At 40.9% G+C, this 24,270-nt stretch overlaps 2 protein-coding genes across 6 annotated transcripts in view; one reads left to right on the forward strand and one right to left on the reverse strand.

The window, feature by feature from the left end:
* The window catches only part of FAM103A1 (family with sequence similarity 103 member A1), a 3,720-nt gene extending 951 nt beyond the window's left edge, over positions 1-2,769 (forward strand). For both annotated transcript variants that reach the window (XM_009276532.2, XM_019471349.1), the window contains one exon: positions 1,625-2,769. In XM_009276532.2, coding sequence (XP_009274807.1) covers positions 1,625-1,814 — 190 coding nt within the window. In that variant the 3' untranslated portion in view covers positions 1,815-2,769. The remainder of the gene's footprint in view (positions 1-1,624) is intronic.
* Positions 2,770-21,315: 18,546 nt separating this feature from the next.
* Positions 21,316-24,270, reverse strand: part of CUNH15orf40 (chromosome unknown C15orf40 homolog) — a 4,318-nt gene continuing 1,363 nt past the window's right edge. Inside the window, exons 3-4 of one of the 4 annotated variants that reach the window (XR_657423.2) lie at positions 21,618-22,162; positions 21,316-21,530 (exon numbers count right to left, since the gene is read on the reverse strand). Coding sequence is in view for 3 of the 4 variants with exons in the window: in XM_009276536.2 (XP_009274811.1) it covers positions 22,070-22,162 (93 nt within the window). In the remaining variant the exon portion in view is untranslated. Of the gene's footprint in view, positions 22,163-24,270 lie in introns of all 4 variants that reach the window. The other 3 variants (XM_009276536.2, XM_009276534.2, XM_009276535.2) reach the window with 3 other exon arrangements.

Raw genomic sequence — 24,270 nt, forward strand, 5'->3', positions numbered from 1 at the left:
TTATTTTTTTTTTTTTTTTTTTTAAATCTTGGTAGTTTCACAAATATATAGTTAAATGATCATTTATTTCAGAGGCAAGATAGGAATTTGTTCTGTTAATAGAAGTATCTTCTTGTTACTTCATAGGTAACTATGTTTAAGAGAAATGGTCTTCTCTGAAAAGGAATGAGGTTTTGCATTTTCTCTGTATTGATAGTCAAAGTTTTTTGCATTGTGTATAAAAGTATAAAGTAATTTGCTTTTTAGTAAGGAATGAGCTGGAACCACCGAACCCATTGCCCTGGGGTTTGTTACTGCTCAGCCAGGAACATTTTTTCCAGAGGGGAGAGTTCTGCAAAACTAAGCAGCCTATCTTCTGTTGGATAATAACCGGCAGGAACATGTGTGAAGGAACAGGCTAGTAGTGTGATTATCTGTTGCTAGCTGTCCAGAAAAACATTTCATTTGTAACCTAAATATTTGCTGTACTTTGTTAGATTAGCCTGTATTTCTTTTATCTAGTAGAAATGACTGTAAAATGTGTGTAGCAAGTCAGTGTTACCTGCCTACTGCAAAATATTTTGAATTATTTCTTCAGGATGTAATCGCAGCTTTTTACTGAATTCTAGACAGTAACATCTGATTTTTCTTTGACTGAAAAATGATGATTACAGCATATAGTATGTTTGGTAATACTAACATCAGCCTTTAATATAAAGTAGTTCAACTCCAGTCCAACTAACAATTGAGAAGACTTCTTAGCTAAATATCTAAATAGGATTTGTGCCTTATCTGAAGAAAAGAAGGACAACATTCTAACTTTTTCTCACCCTAGAAGCTTGTCATTAAGTTAAACACAGAATCAGTTTCTACAGATTAAAAAAAAAAAAAAGGTGATTGTTTAAGTAGATGTTCTTACAAAACTTTGTGGTTCTTTGAACTAATGAACTCTTACCTCTACGCTCTGGTCACAAAGTGAACCTCATGTAAATGTTGTTCGTCTACACCACACCACTGAGATATCCAAAGAAAATGACTGTAGGGCAGCTCAGGTGTTGATAGGAATCGAGATACAGCTGAAAAGCCAAAATTTAGACTGAACAAGGGCTAAATACCACTGAGAAGATTCACTCCCTTCAGTATGGGAATCTACAAGAGACCATGAAGCAGCGGTAGTACGTATTTTAGGGAATACGCAAATGCCAGGACTCTATGCTGTTAGGTAGCTAAATTGTACTTAAGCCTGCTTTGCCACAGCTTTCAACCATGAAGCTACTAGATTGAACCTGGCTTTGACACAGCTACAGAAGTATCTTCTGGTTGTTTTTTAGATATATGGTCTGTTTGAGTCTCTGTTCAAAGTTCCAGCAGTTCACCTAATGCCTGTGGATACCGTGCGTTAGGAAACAGACTGTCCTTCCATCGCTTAGCGAATAGTGTGTGGGGTAGTAGTAAGAAATTAATGAACGATCTCAGATGACTGTAGATACATTTTCATCAGTTTGTTGTAAAAACAGGTAAGTAATTTAGTGTCACAGTCACATGACAGTTTTCATGAAAACTGTAAAACTTAAGAGTTCATTATCATTTATCTTTGTAAAAACTCACAATTTGTGTGAATCTTTGACCTTTCTTTTCATTGCAGGTTTCAAGATGGTAGATATTTTAGAGGGGACAGATACAACTGGCAAGGTGACTATAGATCTAATCAGAGGCCAGAAAGAGGTTGGGGTAATAACTACCAGCAGCACAGACAAGGACAATCGTACTCCTCCCACTATGGACAATATGGCTACAACTCCTACAACCCAGGGCCTCGTTACCATCCCTACTGATGATACTTGTGGTTTGAAAGTCCAGTAATGCTATGTAACAGATTCAGTTAGACTTCAGTTTTCTTATTTTTCCACAGTTTTATAGATAACTGAAGAATCAGTATTACAGTCCATTGCTGTTTATCTGTAGTGTGAATTGAAAAAGGGAATACCTTTTATGAATAATAAAAGCGTATTATACGGAGTTTGTTTAGAGTCCGTAGATCTTAGATTAGATTTCTATCTCATTCTTTTGTCTGAATACATACTAGTACGCTTCTTTTCTTCACTGAGATTTCTCTCCGTTACATTTTAGAAAACACAACAGTCGGGGAAAATAGCTGTGGTTTGTGTGCAGCCTGTAGCAGTGGCACATTGCCTTGAGATAGTTCTTTTTGAAAGTGACATACTGTGTCTTTCTCTGGAGAGAATTTCTTAATTTGGCTTTCGATAGCGAGAAAAGCTCAGTTTGGTTTGAATTTCAGATGCCTTAAAACTGAGAAGAGAGATGCTATTACAAAAATATTTTACGGGGTCAGCATAGTGTCTGTTGACTCAATGGCTTCAGTTTATTTGCAGTATTCCTCTTAAAACATGGTCTAAAAGTTGGAATAAAAATTAAGTAGTTTAAATATGTATCTTCTTATTTTAGTAGTTCGGCGATATACAAGTTTTACCTGAGAAGCGATACCAGACTTAGATTAATTTGTATCATCTTAAAATAAATTTGGTATGTGCATAAAAAATTTTGGAATTCCCATTTCAGTAAAGCTGTAACATTTTGATGATAATTGTAATTAGTTTGTATGAAATACTTTGTGCATGTTATAGAAGAAAGGAACCATAATCAGTACTGTTCTGTACTTTTTTGCATGTGAAAATAGCATGAGCAGTGAGGACTGTTATTCAGTTCCTAGAATTTAAGTTCTGTGGGTTTTTTAAGTATTCAGACAATAAAAGTATAGTTCACGTGTAAGGACGTTTCTGAATATTTTTGAAACATTCAGAATTGCAACGCTCATCTAGGCCGAGAGCTGTACAAGCAGCAGTACTAACAGGTAAGCGTTAGTACTGGACAGCTGTTGGTTTAGGTTAGAACGGCCCACTCAGCTACAATCAAGAGGATGAGACACATTGTGATTAATTAGAAGTCTGGCGTGTTAATCCGCTATCTTACATTCTACCATAAGAGGGTCAAAGTTCTCTATTTCACCATTTACGTGATAAGCTAATCCGTATCAGGAAGGCAGCGCATTTCTTTGTACTTGGCACTTTCTTCAGCTGCTGCACGGAAACACAGAACCATCCACGCTGACTGTTGTAAGGGTCATGACGTGATGTGATAAGGAGCGCAAATTAGTGCATCTTGATTTAAGAACAAAGAATAAATAAAGGCGGCAAAAGCAGAGTCTCCCAGCTCGTAAGATGCCTTTAAGAGCTAAAGGGTATGTTTACTGTTGATCTTAGAAACACATGCTGTATGCATGTCACTTTTACATAGTCTGCGATACAAAAGCTGTGACACGAGCGTCTCCACCTACCTGCTAAGTATTTCTGTTTTCTGCTTTTCATACAATATTGTTAACTCTGATACAGTTTTTAATAGCCTACTCCCTGAAGTATTTGCCTGGGATTCAGTTGTTTAACCTTAGAAATCTCTTAGCGAGAGGTTTGTTTTTCCCTAAGGAGTTCTAGTGGATGAAATGCACCCTTTTAAACCCTCAGTAACATGGCGGAGCTGTTACACGGGGGGATGTAAGGTCGTGCAAAGTTCCTGTCCGTGCGCTGTGGAGAGCCTGCAGGTTGGTACGGTGGAATTCCCTTTTAATGCAGAACCACAAGCGAAGTGCCAGATATCCCAGACTCTGCAGACTTCTGCAAAGAGCCTGACGCTGCCAGCTATGCCGCGGAAGTCAGGCTGTGCCAGGATGTTCTTCCTTACCATCTGGAGTAGCGTCTCGGGTTGAAATAAAACCTGGCAAAAGGAACGGATTCCGTCTCATCTGCTGCTTTTCCTCAAGCCCAATAACTATTTTATTTTTAGTGTCTTTCAGCTAGTGAATAAAGACTCTACAACGTTGTGACCAAACGGTAGAAGCAGATAGATTAGGATGGCCTAAGTGGAAGTTACGACTTAGAATCACACATTTCATGATCTCGGCTCTCTTATTCTTAGTTTCTTGACTGTGAGGCCGGGAGACACAGGCCAGTGCAGCATCCCGGTTCCTGCCTTGACTCCATCTGCCTCGCCGTTAGAGCTCTCAATTCCGCTTTAAGGACCTGTATGATTTACAAAACTTCTCCTTGGAACAATTATGGCAAGAATCTCATTTCTGGGGGGAGAATACATTTCTAAATAAATGCATGCCTTGCACTGGACAGAAAGGTAAATAGAATTCAATATATATTGCCTCCAGCAGTTTCCACTTAGACGAGTTAGTATTTATGCTGAAGTTCAGTTTATTATTTCTGTCAAGCTAAATAAAACCAGTAAGTATTGCCCGCAGTTACGGTTTGTGCATTACAGTGTGTTACAGACGACAAAACAAGCTGGGTAACTTTGAAGTTGTGAATGTTAAACACTACAGAAATTGTTTGCTTTAACTGTGCTGGAGATTGCAGCGTAAACATCAAAATTCAGCATCTGGAATCTGACTTTAAGAGATCTCTTCCATCTGACGTTTGTTCAGACATCGTTATTACGATGAATAAAAGGAAAGATAAGTGTTATGTATTAAAAAATGACTGCCATGTTACCAAGAGTTTGAACGCCCCAGAAGTTCTGAATACGGCTCCTGCAGCAGTTCGAAATCCCTTCCTGAACACATACAGCAATTTTGCACGGACTGTTAATCGATACTGAAGAATTACCACGCTAAATTACAGGTGCTGTGGCAAACAACTGAGAAAACTCAGTAGCTTTTATACAATTTCTTAACTAGCATTTGAAAAAATGCTAAAGGCTTTCACATCACCGCTAAGCCACTAGATACTTGAAGGCAAAAGAAAGTGCATGGAAAAAAAATCCTGGTGTGATTTGAGAGATACAATTTTACAAGTGTTCCCTGCTATTCGACCTCCCCTTTATCCTAGCTCCGCAGCTGGGAATAGAAACGCGCAGATGTGCTTTCAAAGGTTAGTTGGAAGCCGAACTACTTTCAAGAGGCTCTCCAGTAGAGATTTCAGACAGGGAAGACAAGTGTCACTTCTGATAGATACAGATATATATAATCAACATTCAACTTCTAGAACAAAAAAAATATTTAAACTCCTAGTGTTTAAATATATTTGAATATATTGCAGCAGTTACATATTTGAATATATTTAAACTCATGCTATTAATTTGCTAATAAATATTCTGCTTAACCAAGAAACACGTTCATGTGTGCTTCTTATACCGAGATGTTGGAAGGAAAATTCTTTTCCTGTCAAGTTTAAGCTAAGGTTTTGCCTGCCACCACCTCTATTCCTTAGGAAAAAAAGAATCTCTGAATTACACAACTCTGGGCAAGTTTTGTTAGCTGATCCAACTTGTGCAGTCACACCTTCTCTCGCTCGGACAAGCAAGAGGGAGTAGGAACACGGAGCAAGAAGGAAGGGAAAACAGGACTGCTCCTTGCAGTGGGTACTGACCGCCTCAGGAGCAATTTAACGAAACTGCACCTCCCTTTGCCTTTCATTTGCCCACCAGGAAAAATCACTATAAATCTGTCCCCTTGTCCCTGTATGTTAGAAGAGAGCTACACTATAAATCTTGTCCCTGTATGTTAGAAGAGAGCTATATAATCCTGCCTCCTGCCTACACGATGCTGATATTCTAATGGCCAGAAGCTAAGCAAGATCATAGGGCAGGGCAGGTTTCCCTGAAAACACCTAGGAAATAGGCAGCCTGGTTCGAGACAGGCGGCGGTAAATACTGCACCTCCCTTTGCCTTTCATTTGCCCACCAGGAAAAATCACTATAAATCTGTCCCCTTGTCCCTGTATGTTAGAAGAGAGCTATATAATCCTGCCTAAATCATGCACGATGCTGATATTCTAATGGCCAGAAGCTAAGCAAGATCATAGGGCAGGGCAGGTTTCCCTGAAAACACCTAGGAAATAGGCAGCCTGGTTCGAGACAGGCGGCGGTAAATCCTAGAGACCAAACCAGAGTCCGGTGGCTCCAGCACTGCCAGGAGAGTAGATGGCAACCGCGCTACGGTGGTGCGCAATGACCTTGCCTCTCAAGAGGATTATTTTTTCATTAGGCCCCGCAGGCTGGAATTTATTTTCGTGTTTACCATGGCCTATATTTTTCTTCAGTAAAGCACGGACTGCACTTAGTGGTTGTCAGTCCTCATTTGCTCACGTGAAACAGCGGTGCCAAAGTGTTATTTCTATACAGCTCACCCCCTGACTTTCTAAGTACTCTGTCCTGTTAAAAGGCAAATTATTACAAGAGATGGTAAAAGTTGGTCATAACTATGTTCTCCTCTAAGTCTAAGAAACACACAACAGGATAAATCATACCGTCATCCCCAACGGTTACCTTTTTTGTTATTTGTGACTAGCAGGAATACAAATGAATGTTGCCTTTTTCCAAACACAGAGATGCTTCTTTTTCAAATAACACTTCAGCAGCTGGATGACTTTTTTCCACAAGTATGGGCTGCCTTTTTTTTTTTCCCTCCATATTGTGTAATTCAAACCTTGCTTCGCCAGTAAAAGATGTATCAATAACAAGCATCAAAGCTGCTCCTGCTCATTGTTTGAAGAAAAAACTCATGTGTTCAAAAAGATGAGTTAAAATTAAGAAAACAACTTAGTTATTCGTTACAGAACTACAAAAATAACCAAGGCCCAACCTTATCCATGGAAAAAAAATAATCTTCAAGGATTCAAGCAGCATCTTCAAACTGAAACATGTTACACGTTAAAAGAATGATTAAGATACTAAGCTCTTTCAAAGCTCCTGCTCAGTGTGAGGAAAGACAATTTGGTATTTATATACCCACATAAATTAAATACTTAAGATTATAATTAGTACTGTGGAGATAAAGGTTAAAAAACCAAGCATACCGTAAGATGTTTCGCATAGCTTTTGGCCACCATGTTCCAAGTTTAGCATGATCCGAACTGATCAGAAAGCTGGTGCTTTGTCCAAACTTCATGTCTGAAATTTGTTTCTGAAGAAGCGCTTGAAACAATACAATTTCTGTTGCAAATGTGCTCAAGAAAAATAAAGTAACAGTAATAGCTGTCAAGTGCAACCAGCCCTAAATGATTACATATTCTTTTTACAAAATAAAAATTATTTTTTCCATAGCAAAGGCCTGGTTTTTAAGTTTTACCCTTCTGTAGTCATCAAGTCATCTTGATTTATGAATGCCACTGAGACCTAACCCAAAGTACGTTTAAGAATACTGCTTCACTGATTTTAATGGTAAGAGCATTTAAATACAGCACGCGAAACCTCCGAAGTTTAAATCAGTTTAGTGCAAGAGCTCCGTGTGGACACACGTTCTCCTCAGATCAAGCTCACCTTACTCATTTATAAGCCACACGCTTGAAGCGCCTGCTCTGAAGTGAACTGATGGAGCACCAAGCTTGGGGTACACACACCCTCCTCTGAACCCCAGCTACAGCTAAAGTGCTACAAGAACGTAAAGGAGCTTTACCTTAAATTGCCAACATGGGCTAATCCTATTTCCCCAACCCTGCAGCTCAGAGGATACTTCCATCAGCAGAGCTACTTGTTTTTGTTGTTCTAAGATAAGATGGGAGTGGGAGGGTACGTCGTACAGCCCAGGCAACGACGGGAAGGAGCACGGCTGAGCCAAAGGAACAATTGTTTCACGGCCGCTTCCTCATGTATCCTGAACCCTGCAGGGGAAAATAAGTTTCGAGATTTGATTATTGGTTATCAAGTGACTTTACTGCCATGCCACAGCCTGGGGGTGGAGGGGAAGAGAAATTCCTTCCTCCTCCACAGACTCCAGGGACCTCCTCGGCATAAAACAAGCCAGCAGAATGTGGACCTAGGAATCTGGAAGCGGTTAAGCAGCTGGCTCGTTACACCGGCAGAGTTTAAGTCCTTAAGTAGGGTGGAGAGATCCAAGGGACGACACACAAATAGCTATTGATCACATATCCTGCAGTCTGGGTAAATCCTATTGAAGAACCTCTTTAGACCTCACCAGCAGGATTTTAGTTTTTAGAGACAAAATGGATCTAGTGCCAGGTAATAAAAGATCAGCCTAATCTCACTTCCCTCCGTACCTGCATTAGACATATTCTTACTACTGGCCTAAACAAGTTTCTTAAATCCGGTACTGTTTTTACTCTCTCCTTCCTACCCCTACGCAGGCACCAGGCTATTTACTTCAGACATATCTGTTTTACTAGTTCCTCACATTCCTGAATGCTCCTGAAGACAAGACCTTTTAAAGCTACTTTAAAATTCTAAAAAGACAAATTTGCCAGAGTGCCAGTCATTCTACCTGAACTAAAAACAAAGTTAAAAGGAAAGGATGTTTTCAAAGATAGAACCAGACACGCGTGTTAATTCTCAGCTCAGCTACAAACCACTTTTAATGCTTTTGTGTCTCAGCTTCCATCCGTAAAACAGTGGTAAGTCTGCCCTGTTTCCCTCCTCTGTGCTCTCTATTTCGGCTACAAATCCTCCCAGGCAGGGGCTACTCCATTTAAAGCGTAGGTACGGTGTATAACCATCTCAGCTGGGACCTGTATGTCCCAACACAACGCATTAGAAACATTCTGGTGAGCAAATTAATTTGTTTGCTGATTTTAACTTTTTTTTTTTAACTAAAACCAAACACATTATCGATACTATGAAGGCAGTGACTTGATTTAAACACTGCCTTTATGTCACTCCATAGTTATATAGCATGGCATTTAGAGGCGTATAGCTGGGATTCTGTGGCCTAGCAAGCTCTCAAAGCCAGACCTGCACTAAACAATAAGTTATCCTAATCCTGAGCCCTTCAAAAATATAAGTAGCATAAAGATAGCCTCATCGTAGCTAAGAGGTATGGGTAGTCCAATCTGTTAGTTAACACTGAATTAAAGAGAGCTGAATTAAAAACGAGGGGGCAATCTATGCAAACTGGATTCCCCATCAATAAAACTTGTGACGGTTACTGTATTGAATGTACTATTCATTTATATTTAATTTTAAAACATTCATGCACACACCATACAATTACGGCAAAAGTGAGTAAAATTCCAGCCTTATGTAAGTCTTCCAGTGCTTGCCTTTTTTCTAAATCAAGTACGTTCAAAAATTTTAATGCAAACTACTAGAATTACTGAGTTTCAAAAACATTAAAGGTAAAGTTGTTCTTTGCACCTACAGCAAAAGAAGAGGAAAGAAAATACAGTGGTAAGGGGAGGAGCGGACAGGGCAGCTATGGCGAAAGAGGGAATGTGCTGGTGGCAAGTACAGGAAAAGGAAGGGGAAGAGTGACAGAGCAGCCATTGCAACAAATGCGTCTTACCAGAAATAAAAAGTCTTCCTCTAGAAGAGCCTATTGAAAGGTCAGAGTGTCCTCAGCAGCTGAGAAGACGAAATCATCTGACTGAAGGTAAAACACAAATCTATTTAAAAGCCATTTGTGATTGATGAGAACTGGAAGACAAAGATGGCATCACAGTCCCTTGGCAAGAAAATTCCTCCAGATGGCATCTATTTCTCATTAATGCTCTGGGGGAGGATCCTAGACATCCCAGCAGGTCCCGTCGTGACTTTGGATTCAAAGCTGTCCACAAACTCAGCTGCTCTTTGGCTCAACTCCACTTCTGCTGCACACGCATATGGCACGCAGCAGTACTACAGGACATCGGCTGACGAATGACTTTTAACTGTTAATTTCTGCCTCTTTAGATCACACCTCCTATACTATGTTTTAAAAGGCAGAAACCTGTCTGTAACCGTGCCATCCAGGGCATGGCTCAGAAAACCTTCTCAGGCTCTTCACGTTTTCTGCTACTAGTATAGAAACTTTAAGGATTGCTGGAAAACACTAAGAATTGTAACGCAAAAAAGGAAAGGAAATCCCAACAAGTGAATGTCAGCTCATTTTTGGTTATTCACGCCTCCCAAAGTGAGCATCAAGACGACCAAAACGTCAACCCTGAGTTAAGACCATATCAAATATCTGCAATCTTGGTTTCATTTGGCAAAATCGGAGCAGGGCTTTAAATAGTCTTTAAATGGAGAAATCTCTACTCCCTGTCCATCACCAGCCTCCTTCACTCTACGTGTTGTGATGCCACCATACCATCATCCCGTCCCTCCATACACAGAACATTTGTAGTTGGGTTTGGGGTTTTTTGTCCAGTCTGATTTTAGATGAATTGAGGGACAGATTTTCCACACTCCCCTCTGGAAGCTGCTCTCTGAACCTCCTGGAGCTCATTGCCAATTCCTTCTTTCTTGACAACGGCTTAAGTATGGGACCTCTTCCTCCTCTACACTGTTTATCATCAGCTATGGATTTGTTACTTTGGGACAGCTTCATTGTGGAATAGCGTCTGGTGGTGACCTTATAGTATTTTTGACCGCACCACCTGGGATAAAAGCGGCCTATTCAGAGATGCCAGGTGAGTTCAGGAGAGCCCAGGACCCTTACGGTGCTAAGCACCTACGGAAATCTCTACCGAGCTCCCCTACTATTGCTTGCGAGAGAGACAAGTAGAGTTTAATATGGCAATCTCATAGTTAACTGCACAAGAGTGCCTCAGTTTCAACATCTGAGAGGAGGTTATTTAACAAAAGAAAATGACTGCAGGTAATAAACACCTCACTAGCATTTGTCTGGGTTAACAGAGACAGGGGTGGAGAACACTACGGACCTGAAAACAAGCAAAGGGTCCAAAGAGTAGAATTTATTTGAATTCCTGTGGATTAAGCTGCTAAATAAACCACATTCTTTTCTGTGAGCATAACAGATATAAGTACGTAAGAGCAGTCAGTCCACTGCATCGTGCTGAGAACCTAAACAAACGTTATAACGCATGAAGGATCTTGCGCGTATAACATCTGCATCGCAACTGGGGCGGGGAAGCGCCACGCTGGGTCTGCGCTGTTTCCGAGGCTGACGATGCCCTCCTTGTCCCTGCGACGTCGCCGGCCTGCAGGCAAAACTGGAGAGCGCACAGTTTGGGAACGGGGCTGATTATCTGCCGGCAGATGATAAACTGCAGATTCCCACGCAGTAACGGCAAGGTCTTCTGTTTTAACCAGCAAAACACTGTAGCAGAATCACTGATCTGTAGTCGCGATTTTTTTTAATTCAATAAATTGTTTACTTTGTGTCCACATCTTACTCCGTTTCCTCGTCAAATTTACACATCACTTCAGGTTAAGATAAGCAATACATCCTGAATACCGATACAGGCCAGAATGTGATTATACTAAAATCAGTTTATAAATCCTCTTCATTAGCCCTTTGTCAGGAAACTTTACTATACACAAGAGGAAGTAAAGGAATAAACCAAGATCAAGCATAGTATGCTTAAGGAACAATTAAAATGGGCATTTTAATTCACCTTTGTAACCTTCTAAGAGCTTTCACATTTACACGGCTTTAAATGATAATGATTTTGACAAAAAACATTTTTTCCTCTGTGAAAGGTATTAGCAGGAAATTGAAAAGCTGAAGGAAAATGAAATGGCGCTTTTCACACTCGTTATGAGCCTACTCGAGCTGCAGTGGGAGAGGTATCTATCATGCATAGCCCGTCCTTCTCTTCGGATGCTCTCTTCCCGTTTGGACTGGAAGCACTGTGTGTTAAAGGATCGTTAACCAACGTCACGTACGTCACCTCTCCCTCTCAAACGAACACTGTAGACACTGCAACAGCCACAGAGACACTGTATAATCAGGGCCCAGTGTAGACCTGGTGGCTCACACAAAACGAAGTAGACTGAACTACCCAAAAGAAATCTTTTTTCCTTAAAACATACCCATCCCAAAGAAAGGGCAAGGCCACGGCCTTGCAGCTGCTGAAAGGCTCCTGGGAGCCAGTCTATCTCATGTGCAAAGTACAGAACCTCCACACACACCTCTGGCCCCGTGGGACCCTGCCACCTCAAGTCTTAGCACAACCAATTTTATTACCTGGCTTCTAGATGGACAGTGTTCTTATCCTTTGTATTTACACAAAGTTCCAAGCACGTAACAGGAGCTTTACACTGTGAACACATTATGAAAGAAGACGGGAGACAAATACCACCTTACACTGGCTTACAGCAATCATGATGTTGGGACTGAATATTGTTTCGTGAAACGACGGGCTGGGTCATAGAGCCGTATCGCGTAACGTTTTCACATCAGCACACTCCAAAAAAAATTTGAAATAAGAGTTGTAACACTGGCCGCGTAGATTTACAAAGCGATCAGATCCCATGGTGAGAGGTATACTGAGGTATATGGAAGAATGGCTTTCTTCATAGTTATGTTCCTGTCTCTGGGCACTAAATGCCGTATCTCCGACTACTAAATGCAGTCAGATGCAACGCATGTCTAAAATTACAGAAAACTAATCTTTGAAAGTGAATTAATTCCTGTTTAGTTTCTCCCATGTCAACCTGTCCTTCATACGGCACTCTTGACCCCTAGCACAGAGGGGCTGATCTATGCCCCAGCATTTTGGAAATCATTTTAGGTTGCTCTTTTTGCCGTAAAAGAGAGGAATGCAACGCCTGGGGTAGTGAAGAAAACGGCAAGATTTTCATCTCCTTCCAGGAGTCTCATGATCTACTTTTAAATCTTTTCCCATTACTATTTAATGGTATTATAATTACTGTAAGTCTCTAGCGTTCAGAATAACCACAAAACAAATACAACCTTGATTATGCTGTTATTATTATTTGTATTAGAGTGGCAACAAGAGACTTTGAGCTTTACCAAAGGAACAGAGGAGTGTGCATTTCCAAGAACCTGCATCTAATCTAGAATGAGAATTTGTAGGTTATTACAAACAGAAAAGACTGGGGACAAGGGACAAAACACGGAGGTTGCTATGCCTAGTCTATATGCTCTTATTTTCTTACTTTAGAAGTCTGACATTCTTGTTTGGAAAAGATTCTGTCCTTCATGAAACCGGACACAAAGACAATCAGCAGTCCTAGTCTCTAGAATTGGCTCAAACTTTATTGTTTAGGACAAATTATTCTCTAAAATCCTTAAATACAGCCATCTCCCCTGCTGCCAGTCCAACGTTCACAACAGTCTTGATAGCTTATTCTCTGCTGCCAAACCTGCCTCCAGTCACACTTTTTTGTTGCAACTGAGAAGTCACAGATTTATTTATCCTCTAAAACTGTGGGCTGTATTTATCCTCTAAAACTGAACAGGCACGTAGCAGTAGACCAAAGACTCCTTTGTGGAGAAAGCACATCATTTTGGAAGAAACAAAGATGAGTGTCTCTTCTGCTCAGTGCTGTTCGCAGACAGCAAAGCAAAAGAAAACAAGTGTTTGATTTACCCTCTCACATACCATGCTATTGAACGAGTCAGTTAATCAGAAGACCTGATCTTACCATTCCCAAGTGATTTCACTTAAACCTTGAAATGTCATCCCTTTTGGTATTTGTACTTTTTCAGCAGTGGAAGTTAATACAGCAGAAGGGCTAGGTCTGAAATTCAGAGATGAAAGGTGGCAACGACTGGTACGAATTTCTCCGAGTTCAAATTTCTCTTCTAATTGGAGTCTTAACGCCTTCTTTTCTGGCACAGAAATAGAAGAGAGCGTCTCGTATTTTGAAACAACTTTTAATACAGTCCACAGTTACCTTCCCCTGCAGAGCAAACTCGCATCGTACCCGCCAACCTGAACAAGCATTTCCAGCAGCAGCTCCTCCCACTGCAAAGGCCGGAGGCTGGGCTCCCAGGGCTGCCAATTCAGCGCAACGGGAACCTGTGGGAGGCTTCACAATGCTTTGGACGAAGCTCTGCAGATAAGACAAGACCCTGGGAGCTGCAGTTGGCCGACTCTGGTGTCAAGGGGATGTGCCAGCCTCCCACGGCAATTACAAAGTGTTAGTCCTGACTTGCTGTGAAGGGTAACGGTTCGGTCACCAAAATGAAAAAATACTGGCAAACTGTAGCTGCCTTTGTAGAATCGATTTACTTCAACGAGATGGGAAGGCGGAATAGATGAACTAGTTATGAGCAGCTCACCAACTTTTCCATCTGAATTTGTATTTTAACCCACACAACTCTAAATAACAACAGCATCAGTAGATGCTCTTTCTGTATTACACATCAACGGCCCTTACATGAATCTACCGTTTCAGAAGAGGAATCTTTCCTTCCTGAAAAATTTCAGATTGGCATTTAAGGGCTCAGGATTCGCACTAAGAGGGCCATAGGTAATACCCTTTTCCCACCTAGATTCAAAGATTGCAAGTAAAAAACAACTGTGACAGCTATATTGCAAATTATTAGATTCACAGTCTTTGAACACATGACAGGTTTTTTCCCCATTCTGACTTGAGTGCTAAACAGCAAAGCAGGTGCTATAAAATATCTAGAGTCTATCACACCCTCTATTCTGTGCATGTTCCTCCCCAGCAGAGCTTAGAAGGACGTGCAGCAATCACTTCCAACAAGCCGAGCAAAATTGCTCCTAGCCCAGTAAATTACCTTTGATTAATGTAAATGTTTCCCTCCCCCCTCCCCCATGTTTTATTTTCTTTATTTTTGGATTGGAGAAGTTCACCTAGTATGCAAACCCAGGAATCAATCAAACAAGTTCTGTTTCTTCAGAGAGTCTAATCAAGGTATCTCCCACTGGATAACTGCAAGACAAAGCCTAAAACACAGCCTGGAAATAGCCAAGATCTGAAAATGAGCTAATAGAAATTGCTTATTTAAGTTTATAAGCCCAGCTGTGTAAAACTTGGAGCACTTCACTAAATTCTTCCCCACGTAAAAAGACCGAGTGCGTCCACCGAAGTGAGCAGGAATCATATGCAGCTGAGAAACCAAAGGTTTTCTATAGAAAACACCATTTTCCATACAACATGCTTTAGTGGAACTCTTCTTCACAGCCTTGTGACATGAACAGCGGTGCAGAAAATCTTCTGTTTCTTGTGGAAGTCTACCTTACAGCCAGATCAGGGAAAAAAATACTTTCAAATTCGGATTTGCAATGGCAAGCCCATAAAGCTGGCAGAAGGGCTTATGGCAAGCACTGGTATCACATGCTCTTTTTGTCTTTGTTTCTTTAAGTGCGTAACACGTATACCAACACCTCCACTGACAGGCTCTCTTTACTTCTTTTTTCAGATTTAGGATTTATGTACTTTTCAGACTGCTGAAAGTTGTGTTTAATTAGGTCTTACACCTTCTCTACTTTTACACACACAGGCATTTGGCTACTGAAAGCCTGGCCTTGCCACACATCCGCAATTTAATGACAGCTATTGTCAAATTAGTGTTTTCAGATGCTCTAATTTCACATTTATCTTTTGCCAGAAATATTGCCTGGCACTGTTTTAAGTAAAGAAAAAAAAAATTATTCTAGCTGATATGTGACAGCAATCACAGCAAACAGAAGTCATACAGTTCGAGAACATCATTATAAGCCGATCATCTTTTAAAAAAAAATTATTGATATGTGACAGCAATCACAGCAAACAGAAGTCATACAGTTCGAGAACATCATTATAAGCCGATCATCTTTTAAAAATATTTAACATGAAGCTCCTGGGTCTGCTTTAGTAGCTGAACCTGATCTCAGCAAGGAAGTGACTGAGCAGAATCAGACATTCTCATTAAGTAAAATTAGCCAAGTGCAATTTGCCTGGCTGGTCCCCTCTATGTATTAGCATTTATATTCAGCCAGTGACGAGCTTAATCAGGTTTTTCAAACAAAAAGAAAAAAAAAACCCAAAACCCATAAACCTGTCAGGTTTATCAGTAACAGATCGCACTTCCATTGTAAAAAGGCAGCTAAGAAACCGAAGAAAATTGTCTGTTCAGAAGTGCATCCTAGTAGCTAACAGCCATCCTTCCTCAGAGCAGGAACATGACCTCACATACGTGCTAGCTGACTGCTGTCAGATTTACTGAAGACAAAAGGAGACATTTTATTAAAGGGCAAATGCCAGGAGGCTACACAGAGCTGCTACAGGGCCTCACTGGAGGGGACAGGTTTGCCCTCTGATTGCAAAGACCGTATCGCAAGGTCTTTTTTCCCCCCCCTCCCACAACGAATGCATCGCAAAGAGCTGTGGGGCCCAAGAAACAGAAAAAGAAATGCAGTAGCGTCTAAGGAGATAAGCGTCAGCAACACTGTTGGTGTGACAAATAAAGAGCAGAAACAACCCCAGAGAGCCTGGTCCTGCTGGAGGGCACTTACCTGAAACAGCAGCAGCAAAACTGAAGGTGAGAGGCGGCAAGGGGCCATACGAACCCCGGGCCCAGAGACGTCAGGAAGGCGGCTGCTCGAGCTGAGCACGCGTGGTGATACCGCTCTCAAATTTAACCCCGCAGACCTTCTGAACATCAGAAAAGAAGCAGAAAACTTTGTAGGTTTTAAGACAAGCTATCGAAAGTAGCACCGGTAAAAAAAGGTTCCATAGAAATAGCTTGTTCCATAAAACTCAACTTGCTAACGCCCCTTGCAGGCAGACGGGCACCAAGTATGTCCTAACACGTATTGAGAGCTTTGACATTTTTTATAAATTATGCCTCAATGCATCCTGGTCTGCAAAACACCACAGCAATGAAAGCTGGCCAAAGGAACAACATGCTGCAGCCCTTCCCATCTGCACTGCGCAGGTACTAAGCAAGAGAAAAAAGGCAATTTAATGACAATCAGCCCAGAATTACACTTTGGAACCCCAGTTATCCTCTGAAGGCAGACAACTGCTTTATCTGAGCGGCACAAAATGAGGCTTCGACCCTCTGTTGTTAATTCCAACATTCTTTTCTCCTTAAGTCCATGGTTAACTGTTCTCTTTATAGCACATTTCTATGGTGACCAACTGCTAAATTGATGCTCAATATATTTCCCCTTCCACCTGCCTTACTTCAGACTTGGAAACTCAAAATGTTATTTAAACAACATTCCAAAACCTGAGCCTCGAGCTGTAGTAAGATGGTATGGTAGGCTACTTCACCACTCTAACTTCCCCAGCTCTTGCAACAACGCAAAACCAAATAAATGCAGCATTTATAGATGAAAGCAAAATTCTTCATGGCTCACTAACGACTACTTGAAAAGCTAATATATAAAAGGACCAGGAAGAAATGAATTCCCAGTACCTTACAGAAATATCAGACTCCTCCTTTCAGGCAAGTATTTCATTTCTTCAGCAGCTTCTTGACCGTTTATCGTGCCGTGGTTACGTTAACAGCGCTTTGCCCCAAGTGCAGCAGCCTTCCTACAGAACGACAGCCACGATGGGCTCTACAGGCGGGTGAAGCACTCTGTTCCCAGAAGGAGACAGGGGAGCACATTTTTATAATAGCTAATATGGCAATGAATCATCCTCCTGAGATAAAGACATTAAAAACATTAAGAGGGGAATATAGTAGGTTGAAATTAAAAAAAAAATTAAAAAAGGGACTCAGCTGGTTCAAGTTTTACATATGCAAATAAACGGTATGAGAGGGGAAACGCAGAGCGAGACATGTGAAGTAATGAGCAGAAAGATCAGGTGTATCTGTCCTCCTGGAGGCTGAAAGAAGGAAGATATTAAACTGTGCTTTCTGGTAAATTGCCACTGCCGGTTATTGACAAAGTTGTCAATTATACCGGATTATTCAGACTGATGATACCTGAGGAAATGGGGATTTCGAAACACTTGGGACTAAAAGGAGAGATAGGAACGCGCTGCAGATGATAAATGGAGTGGATTGAAAGTAAAAGAGCAAAGAGGCCACCTTCAGAGGGTATAATTAAATATCCTTAATTAGCATATTAGAGTACCGCAATGAAACCACATACCTACTTTCAAAGTCGGATTTTAGAAAATAAATGTAACCGAGTGGATGAAAGACCAAGAATGTTCTATGCCGTAAGACTGCTTGGCATAGAATTTATTCAGTTAACTTCTATTTTGCTAATGTAACTTAATCATACAAAAAAATGCACCGACTGCCCAGGTCTGTAAGCAGTAAGATATTAAATCACCAATAGACAGATTTTACTGAAATTGGTCAGACAACGCATTAGGAAAAGAGGACGGTGCTTGAGTCAAGAGTAGGATTTCAAGTAGTTGAGTAATCATGTAGCTTAATGCACACAGATAAAGCAGTGTCGTGGTTTAACCTCAGCCGGCAACTGAGCACGGAGTGTCTTTTAACCCCCAGCCGCCAACCCACCCCCCCCAGCCGCTCGCTCACTGCCCCCCCCCCTGGGGGGGGGGGGGAATCGGAAGACTAAAAGTGAGAGAACCCGTGGGTTGAGATTTGAGATGTTTAATAATTGAAATAAAATAAAATAAAATACTACTAATAGCAATAATAAGAAGAATACACAAAGCAAGTGATGCATGATGCAATTGCTCACCACCTGCTGACCGATGCCCAGCCCGTCCCCGAGCAGCGGCCACCCCGGCCAGCTTTCCCCCAGTTTATGTACTGAGCATGACGTCCCATGGTGTGGAATGTCCCTCTGGCCAGTTGGGGTCAGCTGTCCTGGCTGTGCCCCCTCCCGGCTTCTTGTGCACCTCCAGCCTGCTCAGTCGGTAGAGCATGGGAAGCTGGAAAGTCCTTGACTAGTGTAAGCACTGCTCAGCAACAGCTAAAACATCGGTGTGTTATCACATTATTCTCCTGGTAAATCCAAAACACAGCACTGTGCCAGCTACTGGGAAAGAAACTAACTCTATCCCAGCCACAACCAGAACAAGCAAGGACCAACAATTAAAAGGAGGGTAGCAACTGGCACCACAATGTTTTTAAACTGGTCTAGGAGTAAGAGTTAAGCTTTATTTTGAGACAGGGGACGTGAAAAGTGTTTTGAAATTCTTGGAAGAAGCCTCCTACAATATCACAAAGCTCTGTTCTACTAAAAACATACTCTGCTGAAGAGTTAGGGATATTTTCTACCACAATTTTCTCAATAGAATGAAAGACATTTCGCTGTGTTCACGAAGAGATAGCTGACAGGTTAGGATTTCAATACAAGATTTGAAACTGCCAGGCCTAAATCACAGTTTTGGCGTTGACTTGTTTGGTCACGCAAGCTGCTTAACTCTTCTGTACCTCACTTTTGATACACAATGGACCGGCAATTCCTGCCTCCCAGGCATTTCACCAGGATACACGTATCCACAACCAAGACATTATGGATATAATTGGAAGACTGCATGAAAAACATTGATACCAGAGGCTCTCAGATATTAGATACGGCAACACCCCAGTGTTAATTTATACTACCCTTCTAAAATAATTTTGGTTACTCATATTAAATAAATTCTCTGTTCCCAGCACATAAAGGCTTTGTTTGCCACACTGCTAGCGAGTCCACTGTTGCAGTCTTAAGTGAGACAGGGCACTGCTACCCGGAGAACTTAATTTCCATCCCTCTGCTTTGATTGCTACTGTGGCTTCCATCTGCTATGGCTTTTTTACACAGTCACTGAGGCCTCAACTAAGTGATGCCTTGAGCAACAGAAGCTAGGGCTTCAATACATGCCACCGATAACATTTCTGCTTCCTAAGAAGCAATGCTAAAAACCAGCCAACTGCAACAAGTTTTGAAAAAATACTGTACGATGACTGAACTGGACAGATTAAAGTGAGTCTTAAATGCCATATTACAATCCAGACGAAAGAAAAAGTACTTGGCTTGGCCAAGCGCAAAATTAGTATTATATAAACGGCTCCCCCCTCCCCACGCACACCCTTGTAAATGCAATAGAAAACAGAAATGCAGTAGGGAGGAGGGCACGGTGGTTGTCTCCCCAAGGACTAATAAACTTCCTAGCTGAACAGTACTTGTCTCCTGATTGACAGGTGATGAATATGACAATGTGCCTGGCTCCCTTTACAGAAAAATGACAGCATAATACACCGAAGGCACCCTATTTGTCTTCCAGTTACTTTCACTGATTAGGAAGAAAAGATGCCGAATGCCAGCTGAAGGTGTTTAGGAAAGGTGAAACCTCTGAAGCAGAAGCTCGCAAAGACACCAGGCAGACCGTGTTTGACAGGACAGAGAGGGAACTGAAAGATTAAATTGGCTGTTGTTGTAGGTAATCATCACTGAAGACCAATGTACTTCAGAGGCTGTATCTGCCTACCCAGCTCCTCCCTCGATCTGGGTCTGAAGTCGCGGGAAAGTGCAATACATTATTTCAATATAGTATATAATACATATCATGTAACACACGGCATTAGCTTCCAAAGAAATCGTTATAATGGCTGTTGCAGCATCCAGCTCAGAATACAACTTACAAATGCAGGATTCCTCAGTCTTTGGGTTGCTGTTTTCTACCGACAATAAAAAGTAGTTTAGGAAGTAAGAAAAAAAAACCCAACCGTGAACACTTTAGTTTTGGCTTGCTTTGCCTTAATTTTTCTGCAAGACACGGTACCCCTCTGCTGGGCAAGAACAGACGAAACAGCAAGGAGCCGTGAACCAAAACTGACAGAACAGTAAAACAAAACTGGTCTATACAGACCGAAAAGGCTAAGTAAGGAACGGCAACTGAGGCAACGCATGGCTGAACAACAGCCTTAGAAAATAAGGAGCCCTGACGCAAACCATGAAGCAAGCAGCATTCGTAATTTAGACTTAGTTCTCCAAACACCGTCCAAACAAGAAAGTAACATTTTTCATAACATCTGTGAAAATGAGTCACCCTGAAGGAGCCGTCATCTCGACGAGCACCAGTTCTCCGGCACTAAGAACAATTGTTGCAATATTTAGGATTACAGGAAGCAGAAAGAATTTTCCAAAGCAAAAGATTTTTGACCATGAACAACTGAATTATGAACTATGAAGTCTGCACTGCACGAAGCTGGTAAAGAAATTTAGCTGTAACTTTTGCACTCATAACATTGTTTTCCAGGAGAAGGTATGACAAACCTTAAACAAACCTTCAGAACAGTTTTTCTTTTTTACTTTAGGCATTACATTTTTATATCTATATACACACACATATTTAAATGACAACCATAGTAAAGATAGGACAATTTCAGACATCAGCAGGGATGCAGATGAAAAAGCAAACTCCTACCAGAGACATGTACAATATCACACACATTTTTGTGAAATATTAGTTAAATCTTACTCTGACCTCTGGAGCACGATAAAGAGAGAAGTTAAGCCTTCTTCTCATTAGCCCTGAGACTGGAATATAGTTGCCCATTTTGTTTCAGACTTCTTGTTCTGTTCCACATGAGACTCTGCTGGGTTCTCTATGAGTTGGAATACTACTCATTTTTAAACCAAGGAAAGATTGCAAAAAAGTTCTGTTTAAAAATAACATTCTAATAAGTGACTGCTAGGAAACAATCTTTTTTGACTAAAAATATAAACACAAAACAAAGTTTGATAACAGTTTTTGCCCCTTTTATTAAAAACAGCCATTACACTTGACATACATTTGGCAAAGATACGTGATCGTATCTCTGCTTTTCAGGAAACGGATTACAGACTATCACAATGTGACACCGCGTACACAACCACTGGGCTCTGGATCCGTTTTTCATACTGCAAACTTCTGGTTTTGTTTCAGTTATTCAGGTGATTCTGCTTTTCGCTTGCCTGTGTGATCAGCAACAGTACATTGGCTTCAAATACGTTTATTTTAGATGTACATATGTGCTCATAGCGCAAAACTGCACCCAGTACCTGCCGCTAGATATTGAAGAGAACATTCTTCTAGGGTCTTTACCATCCAGACTCATCCTTTGGTACCACTTTTCTTCTCGCATGGAAGCCTGTCACCCCAAGCCTTTCACTTTGGTAACCAAAGTTTGTTTCCCTAAGAAACAAGTTTTCTAAACCATTTGTTTAGGGACCAGGGGAGAGGACAAATCTTACCAACGGGAAACTCTCCAGAGGGGGAAAAAAGTCTGTAGTGACAGAAGCAGATGCGGAGCCTCAGTAAAGACAAGTTTTTCTAACCAAACCTACACAAAAACTTCAACTATACAGCAGCTATATTAACAAGGGCGGGCGGGGGAAGAGAAGCATCTTTCCCTAGTCATTACCCACATTCTCAGCAGGACTAGATTTACGTAAGAAAGAATATCAGTCCATTTACCAAGATGCATTGTCCCATTTCTCGCTCTTGCCTTAGGTCAACCGGAAGCTTCTTTTTTCAGTTTTTCTAAAATCTCATCTGGCGTCATCGATACCAAAATCTTCACCACTTTTTCACGCGATTTACCACCCTGGTTTAGACACACACACAAAAAAACATCTTTCAGAGAATCACCACCAAATACACATTCCAAAAACATCTCACTGTAATGCCAACATTTCCAGTACTTTAAAAATAATTCTTAAAGTGTGGGTATGCAGAATTAAAAGCAGTAAGAGATAGCTCATCAATGGCCTTTCTAGTTACCTGAAAGGTGGAAAACAATGTCTTACCTACTCTCCTTTTAAAATTGGATACAGCTCCTAGAGCATGCCCTAAATCGATGCTCTTTTTATAGGCTAGAATGAAAAGCAAGGAGCGGTAAGTTTCCATAATTCATTTGTATCACCTAGGAGCAAGACTCCAACTAATTTGCATTTTTGTTTTTAAAAAGTGGGTGTGTGTATATATATGTATATTTGATAACCATGTACTTCCAGATCTTTCTTCAGAGTTGTCTCCCACAGAGTATTAGTTACTCTTAAGCTGAGTTCTCAGGTCGATAATATCAACTAAATGAAAAGAAATCACATTGTATATAACCTGTAAGACACTCAGCTTCGTACAGCAGTTCTTTGAAATACTATTGACCTGGTTTTGCATTACTGAAAAAAAGGCTATTTCACATGGGAACTGGCAAACCTGCCACCTCATTTCATGCTGCCCGAAGACACAACTTTGCTAGTACTCAGTAAACATGGGAAACAAGTTGCTTGTTAATCTCCAGCCTGGCAAAAAGTTTGAAAAGCCCACAAGGGACATCCTGAAGGAAGAAAAAAAAGCCCTTAACTCTACTATACAGAAATATAGCATGAAATTTAAAATTAAAAATAGATTTTTGAAGCAGTCTAGCCAGCTGATGATGAAACTCAAGGCCCTTGCATAGAAATCTGGTAACCCCAGTTTTATACTGGATCATTTTCCACCGATTTCCCGATTCGGATTGGTTTTGTTAATGTTATCACTTATCATAAAGCAAGTAGCACATAAGAGAGCAACCAGTACCAAAAATCACTTGCTGTTTACACCTAGCAGATCAGGATGGAAAAATCTAAGCCACAGGTAGAATACAGACTTTGCCACAATGCTTCACTGAGAACAAACAGTGGCTTCTGAAGAACAAACACTGGCATGTGATTATTCGGACACCGCAGGTCAGAACAACCGAGTCAAGAAGGTCAGGCAACGCTGGCCCCTTTTATGTTCAACTCTGCTTAGCAGTTATGAGAATAATCTAGTTAAACCTGAACAGCCCTTTATGGCAGGAAAACAGTGTTATCTTAAAATGTTGACAAACAAATTAAGCAGTTTGCCCATGATTCAGGAAAAACAAGCCTCAAATCTTTGCATCTCTACCTCCCGGCAACACAGTGCTCGATGCATTGATCACGTTGCCATTTACCACTATCCTTTAACAGACTTCTACAACTACTACATTAAACCAACAGACAAAAATAAAAAGCACAATTTTTCACTGTGCTCTCCCGTTCATAAACTATAAATGAACACGGCTGGAAAGACTGACTTTAAATACAATGAATTAATAAAACAAATTATTTATTCAGTGCAATGAATAAAACAAAGAGTTTCCGCTTGCCAAAGTCCAGGCGTGTAAATTCTAATACACAGAAATTCTTGAGGCCCAACTATAATCCAAGTGCTTATATATGCTCTTGCTTACGTGTGACAGTTGATTGTCAGAAAACTTTCACTCAAATACAGAAGTTACTTCAAAAAAAAAGAATGCAAAGTTATTAATAAAATGCGCATTCTCTGCAAAGCCCAAGTTTTGTGAACTGCATGTGACATGAAAACAAGAGAATCTTTGCAGAACACAGAAAACATGAACTGCACAAATTTGGAAAACGTATCATGATGAGAACTGTTCTGATTAAAGATCTCAAGATCAGCTGTGGTTCTTCCTACACTAGGTTTGTTCTCAGTGAATCATTCCATCAACTCAACTAAACACCTTTAAAGTGTCTTTTGGACTGAACTTGGAGAGCAGCTCCCTGTACTCAACGAGTACGTTTCAAAACGTAGGATAGGACGAGAGGAAATGGCCGCAAGTTGTGCCAGAGGAGGCTTAGATTGGACACGAGGAAAAATTTCTTTACTGAAAGAGTGGTGAAACATTGG

Source organism: Aptenodytes forsteri, unplaced genomic scaffold (assembly GCF_000699145.1).
Source record: "Aptenodytes forsteri isolate BGI_AS27 unplaced genomic scaffold, ASM69914v1 Scaffold1, whole genome shotgun sequence".
NCBI classification, from domain to species: domain Eukaryota; kingdom Metazoa; phylum Chordata; class Aves; order Sphenisciformes; family Spheniscidae; genus Aptenodytes; species Aptenodytes forsteri.